The 7468-nt window shown below is 41.9% G+C and overlaps 1 protein-coding gene across 1 annotated transcript in view; it reads left to right on the plus strand.

Moving 5' to 3' along the window:
* LOC138359080 (P-selectin glycoprotein ligand 1-like) overlaps window positions 1-6626 on the plus strand; it is a 53820-nt gene extending 47194 nt beyond the window's left edge. The window contains exon 3 of the mRNA XM_069317783.1: window positions 6187-6626. Coding sequence (XP_069173884.1) covers window positions 6187-6626 — 440 coding nt within the window. The remainder of the gene's footprint in view (window positions 1-6186) is intronic.
* Window positions 6627-7468: the final 842 nt, after the last annotated feature.

Consider the following 7468-nt stretch of genomic DNA (forward strand, 5'->3'; position numbering starts at 1 on the left):
TCCTTAATATGTAGCAAGCGCTCGGTGTCGGTAGCTGTAGGAATGTCACCAATATTTTTGCATTAAATTAAGATTACATTCGAATGACCTTCCGTACAAAGGTTCACCTGTGAGGAAAAGAGTGGGGAAGCGAGGGAGGGAGGGAGAGAGATTGATTTTCCCAATTACAGCATATTGTACAAGGATATTTGAACAAAAATATTTATTCATTATTGATATAGTTATTATATTTACTTACCTTTGTTTTTACTTTAATAATTTATTATAATATTTTGTAATAATTACTTTATTTACTTAAATAATTTATTATAATATTTCACATTCCCATAATGACAACTCTATAGTTCTTTAATTTGTATTCTGCTTTTTCTGATCTATAGAGTAGTTAGCGCAGATTGTTCAGAATCGCTTGGACCCGAGTTCGACTCCCTGGCAGGATGAGGCAGTTAGTCGTATCCTTTCACCTGATAGTCTTATATTCACTTTATAAAATAGGTATCTGGGAGTTAGGGAACTGTTGTGGGTTGCAGTTTTGGGAAGGTCATTAGTTGGCCTAATTGACCTTACATCTTATGTCTATTCACCAAGCAGTAAAACAGGTATTCGTGAGTTAGCCAACTATTGTGGGTTGTAATCAGGGAATGGTCAATAGTGGACCTACGGAACCTCTATAAGCCTAACAAACATGTCAAAGAATAATCCTCGAAGAGTCAAGAAGCGAAAGTGTTTACAAGAAAGGAAGGAAGAAAGGGTGGGAGGAGAATGGGTGTGATAAAGAAGGGGTGTGAGGGAGAGAAAGAGAGGTTAGAGTATAACTTGTGAGAGTTTAATTTTCAGCCATCATGAAGGCAATAACTTTAATAAGTCAGTAATTTATCTCGCCCAGGCTCCGCCGCCCTCGCTGGCGGACCCGCCAAAAAATTCTCCCCTGTTTTATCGTAAGTTTTCTGACGGTAGACGGAGCGTGAAGCATGAGAAATCCCTGGTGTTTTATTGGTCACTACAAGTCCATCCCGCTCAATATCCCCACTGTCTCCACCAATCAGAACCCTCGGTGAAATTAATATCATGACGTCACGGCTCCGCCATCTATAAACCTGCCAAGGAGTAAGGAGTAGGGGGCCGAGGGTAGGGTAAAGGGGGTGGGGAAAGGGGGTTCGGTTTAAAGGGGGTGTGGTTGTGGGGGTTGGGGGTGGAAGGGGTTCGAGAAAACATCTAATTTAGTGTAAAAGGGGCCTGAGATCCTTTATCAAGACTGGTTAAAATATGTTCGGCTTTTGTTCTCCCTGACTGAAATATGAAGGTCTTGCAGGCAGAGGGACATTTGTCTTAGTAATGTGCGCTATTACAACCAGGGTGGGCAAGGGTGAGAGAGAGGGAGAGGGGGCGGGAGAGGGTGAGGGAAGGAGGGAGGGGAGAGCCCTGGTTGGAAATATGATAATGGCTGGCCTGGAGAAAGAAGGAGAGGCTTGCCCGTGGAAAATAACTTGGCCTCCATAAACAACGCACCCTTGTTTTCTCGCTACGAGGAGAAGTCAACATGGCCATATTTATTTTAGGGGGGAGGGGGAGCATTTTTGTTTCCCCTCTTTTTTCTGGTCTTTTTCTTCTTGAACAAGGCTTTCGGTGATAAGGGATCAAATTCAATAAATATGGCTTCAAAAGGAACAAGGATTCGAGGTGTTTGGCTTTCGTGTTCACCCAATAGATGGCGAGGTTGTTGTCAGAAGGGGAGGGAGGGAGGGAGGGAGGGAAGGGGAAAGGTAAGGGGAACAGTGGGGGAAAGGAGCGGGGTGGGAGGGGGGAATGAACTAAAGTATAAATATGTTACGAAATGTTTCTGGATATAAAAACAAAACAAAACTTGCAAAGTCATTCAGAAAACAAGACAGTATACTTAATATTGTAGTCTTTACACAGAAATAACGATGCTAATAAATGCAAAGAGTAAGTCACAATAACCTGGCTGGAATTTAGACCCTAACCCACACATCTTACACTCAACTCACATCTGACACCCAACCCACACATCTGAAAATAAAAAAAATGACATTTCGGTCCATCTTGGATTACTATCAAGTCCTAATAATGATTTGGGGGTTTGTGTCCAGACTTGTGGATTGGGTGTCTAACAATAAATAGTGTTAGACAGGAAAATGAGTCATTCCACAAAGTAAACAGAGATACGAATCGTTGATTCAAATTTGCTGTTTTGTGTCCTGGAGCTACGACGTATTGACTATGATCACCCAGTACACACATCTCCGTAAACCATTGTTAGTTTGGTGTTATCACACACTTATAGATAAACCAGGTTTTCAAACATAACCCGGCTGCGTATATCTCATAACACGATCTGGTTTTATAGAAAGTCAAACATTTTCAGATTCAATTTCACAAGTTTTGTTTACATTTGATATCAAGTTTGATTTCACTTAAGCGGCTTCTGCGGCAAAGAGAAGGTAGAAAGTTTATGATTGAGTAGAACGTTTGCGATAGATTAGAAAGTTTGTGGACAGAAGGAAGGAGTAATTAAGAGATGAGACTACGGGATACTGCTTATTTACCAGTAGGGAAATATTTTTCATCTCTACAAGATGATGCTGGAAGCTGGAGGAGATTATCATAGAGATGTAGACGAATAGGAGAATGATCCTAAACAGATGGATAGGAGAGAGGCATGCTGAATAGGTGTTTATGAGGGATGCTGAGCAGGTATATGAGAGAGAGGCATGCTGAACAGGTGTTTATGAGGGATGCTGAGCAGGTATATATGAGAGAGAGGGATACTGGACAGTTGTTTATGAGGGATGCTGAGCAGGTATATGGGAGAGAGAGTTGCTGGACAAGTGTACAGGAGACAGGGATGCTGAACTGGTATATAGGAGAGAGGCATGCTAGATAGGTGTATACTAGATAGGGATGCTGCACGTCTGTGTAGGAGTAAGATGCTGTTTAAGTTTACACTAGAGAAAGGGATGCTGGACAGGTGTACAGGAGAGAGGATCAATAATAATCGCAATGACTCTAAAAATTGCAAGAAAAGCAACAATAACAAGAATAACAGCAACAAGGACGAAAACGCATTCCGAACAACCAAACAATAAAATGAGATGAAACAAACACCCAAATAAACAAAAACACTGGCAAATACACACATGTAACTTCAAGAATTCCTTGGTTGTTTTCGTAAATGTTGCATAGGGGAAAAGGGTATTACTGGGTGTCCAATTGGGGTCCCACTGAGGTCCCACTGGGGTCCCACTGGGGTCCCACTGGGGTCTCACTGGGGTCCCACTGGGGTCAATGTGATGCTAGGAAGATGATCCTGTTTTGCTTCTCCGGGAGTTGATATTAGATTCTTTGTGTATGCTAATGATATCACGGGAAGGCTGAGGTGAAGATGCTGGCCAATATTTCTTAAGACGCAGCATCTATTGTAGGTCAAATGGGAGGAAATTTACCAATTTACACACACACCAGGCGGAGCGGGGTAAATGTCTTTCCCATTCCCTCTATTCTTTCTCTTATACCGCTTCTCCTCTCAACTCTCTTGGTCTCTCATCTCACTCTTCATTTCCCTTTCATCATCAGTTCCTCTCTCATCGCGATTATCCATGTACGTTTGTAACCTTTCTTGCATCCCTCCCTTTTTCTTTCTACGTTTCTGGTTACCTCTCCAATGTCTAATATCTTACTCTTTTCATTTTCCTCTCTGTCTTCTCCTTTCTCTTACTTCATTTTACCTAATCCTATCGCACCCTATTTCTTCCTCTATTGACCCCCCCCCCCCCCGTTCCAGCCCTCTCTCTCTCACACATCCCATCTTTTCTCTCTCCCTACTTTCCTAGCCTCTTCTACCTTATCCTTTTCTCCAAATTCTGTCCTACCCTATGTCTTTTGATCCTTTTTATCTTTCCTTCTCACCCCCTCTCTTCAGCCTTAGCCCTTTCCTTTTCCCTTCTCATTGCTCTCGTATCTCTTCCACCTATCTCTGCCTTTCCTTAAACAATATCGCCGTCCTGTTCCTGAACTCATGATAACATTCCATGCTGTCATTTTCTTCCTTGAAGCAAATGTTGGCTTCATAACTTCAGTTCTTTCCATGTTCTGTAGTTCCAGGTTCTCTGATTATTTCCGGGTTTCGTGGGTTTTTCCATGTTCTGTAGTTCCAAGTTCTCTGATTGTATCTGGGTTCTGTGGGTCTTTCCATGTTCTGTAGTTCCAGGTTCTCTGATTGTATCTGGGTTCTGTGGGTCTTTCCAGATTCTGTAGTTCTTTCATTTCCATCTCATCAGTCTCTCCAGTATCTTATATGGTATGCTTTTCAGTGAGAATGACTTAAAACGCAGAGCTCACCTGTATAGCTCTGTTAGTGCGTTTTATTGATTGTTGCCGTCTTCTACCTGTCTGGCAATTTTGTTTTGGGTATATAGTGTCTGATTATTATCGTTAATAGCTTGGGATCCCTGCAGCTTATTCTGGGTTTTATGGTTTGTGTATATGTACTCACCTAGTTGTGCTTGCGGGGGTTGAGCTCTGGCTCGTGTGTGTGTGTGTGTGTATGTGTGTGTGTGTGTGTGTGTGTGTGTGTGTGTGTGTGTGTGAAACGGTGAAAGATCGTGGCAAGAATGACCCCGTGACACTGAGGAAGAGGGCAATAAGGAACGCCTGGGTCCTTCTACCACACCTCGAGTGAGTAACGTCAAGTATTGCATTTTATATATTTAACATTTCTCTCTTGTAGGTTGCCGGAGGGTAATGCTGGAAATGAAACGCCCCTCCTATGCTCCCTCCTCCTCCCCCCCATTCTCCTACCCTCAAAATCCTTGCCCCTCCAGTGCTCCTCTTCCCTATCTTGAGTTAAGTCATATTGCTTTTGCAGCGCATGCCCCTAAAATGAAAGCACTTATAATGACTATTTTGTGGCAAGTACCAAAATGTAGTGACGGACCACCAGAAAGTTTGTATTATTGAAGTTGGACAAACCAGAAATATTTTATCCGCATCACAAATATAAGATCTGACTAATCTAATCTCTCCTATAAATCTTAGGCCTAATACAGGCTACCTTAGGCCTCATGTAGAACATGTGTGTGTTATACTAGGTCTAGGAATATTTATGTTCGGTTTACCTATATTCCTGACTTTAAAATTAATATCGTACAAAAAGTGGTTTATTGGTGGTCTGTCATATCTCATTAGTACTTTTAACAAATAGTTATCATAAGTACTATCATTTCAGGAGGATAGGTTGGCCTTTGCCAGGTGTTAGAATATAAAAACACACGTGGCATGTGAAATCTGAAGTTACAAATCCGTAGGTTTCAATTACGAGCCACTGTTTGGACGTTTCTAGTCATTACACCCTCTCTCGTGCCGGTATTAGGTACCAGGATGTTCCAATCCCTTTATTTCCTCTCGTGTTTTTGACGACATCCTTATAACGCATCCAAAGTTTGTCAGTGCAGGCTACACTGGGCACAAGACCCTGTATGACTAACCATCCTGCGAGAGGGGAGGTTTTAGCGTCTTTACACCCTATGTAAACTACATATGTTAATCAAGTAGATAGAGATTTCAGTTATTACAATCAAATTCAAAGCGGCATTTGCAATGTTAGTGTAACTTCTTCCCTGTAAACCAAAAATAGTCACATAATCAATCACACACAAAGACAGACACAGGCACGCACGCACATACGCACGTATGCACGCACGCGCGCACGCACGAGCACACATCCTTCATGCTTCATTTTGGCCTTGTCAAGGTATCCCTTAATAGCTAACGTTCCAAAAACTGAGTCAAGCATCTCCAAACGTTTACTGACCGATATTACCCAAAGTGAACGTTGCTTTACCTGGAGCATTAATAAGACCAGGTAAAAACGCTGTCAACCTCCAGGGCAATCGTAAACTGCGTATAAACGTTTGACGAACGCTGTAAAGCTTGTGAAATCTTTGCTTGCATCACTCGCAGTCTTGTCTCGTTTACGGTCCTGCAAGCGCCTTCATAATGCAGCGATGACACACCAACGTCCGGTAACAGTTGCATGATCTGCAGAGACCCTACAACAACAACTCTGGCAAAGTCTGAAAAACCACAGCATCAGTAAGACTAAAAAAAAGTATGAAGAACCACTGCAGCAAGGCTCTAGCAAAGTCTGAAGAATCCTTGTAACAACAGGAATAGAGTCAACAGCCAAATATGCTACAAAAGACCTGGTCAACAGCGAGTATGCTAAAACAGACTTGGTCAACAGCCAGTATGCTCCAACAGACCTGGTCAACAGCGAGTATGCTACAACTGACTTGGTCAACAGCCAGTATGCTCCAACAGACCTGGTCAACAGCGAGTATGCTACAACAGACTTGGTCAACAGCCAGTATGCTGCAACAGACCTGGTCAACAGCGAGTATGCTCCAACAGACCTGGTCAACAGCCAGTATGCTCCAACAGACCTGGTCAACAGCCAGTATGCTCCAACAGACCTGGTCAACAGCCAGTATGCTCCAACAGACCTGGTCAACAGCCAAGTATCCTGCAACAGACAGCCGCCAACATCATCACCACAATACAACACCAGCAAAGTCCCAGGGATCAAACCTCTTGGATCAATCCATTAAGAGGGCAAAAGTCTTCTTCCCCTCTCCTCCTTCTGCCGTTATTCTCGTATGGTCAAGTGCATCCTTTGGGCGTCCCAGCGCCCTGTTTCCGCCACGTGATTGGCTGCTGATGGATGACGTCAGTGTCGGAAGCGGCGGTCGTCTGCAGGAGAGGCATAAGTTCCTTCCGCTCTATGGTCGCCTTTTGGCGCTCAGGAAAAGATGACCTGACAGCCAAAGGAAATGTTTTGGATATTTTTTCCTGAGCGTACAAAGGTCTCGAAATTGTATTCTTTTGCTATTTTTTCGCCTTGAGTTTTATTTTGTATATAAGGATTTGTATATTATTATCAACATTCTTTTAGTTAAATTTATTGGAATTATCGTTGTTACTTTTGATGGTGTTTGCCGTAATGAAGGTATAATAATTATACTAGTCACCATAATTATACTTGTCACGATAATTATACTCGTCATTATAATTAAAATGGTCATTACTGTTATAACCAATGTTAAAATAAGCATTATTATTACTCCTGCTTTTACTGTTAAATCTTCGCATCAAATATTCAGAAAATCTCGTAAAAGTTTATGAACTAAATTAAATTTTTAGCAATAAATTTTCTCATTCTTTTGCAAATATATATTCACGTAAGGTGAAAGCCTATATGCTAAAGATTCTTGCTGGCAATTAATCTTTTGCAAAGAGTTTTAAGGTTCGCAGCCGTGAATATAAAATACCTCTGGGCTTAGATGTTCCAAGGATGCACATAGAATTTCTCTCAAATGTGTAAGATGTGTGTGTGTGTTATCTTATTTGCTTATTTAGTTATATAATTTGTATTAATTTGCTTACATACATA

Source organism: Procambarus clarkii, chromosome 88 (assembly GCF_040958095.1).
Source record: "Procambarus clarkii isolate CNS0578487 chromosome 88, FALCON_Pclarkii_2.0, whole genome shotgun sequence".
Classification (NCBI taxonomy): domain Eukaryota; kingdom Metazoa; phylum Arthropoda; class Malacostraca; order Decapoda; family Cambaridae; genus Procambarus; species Procambarus clarkii.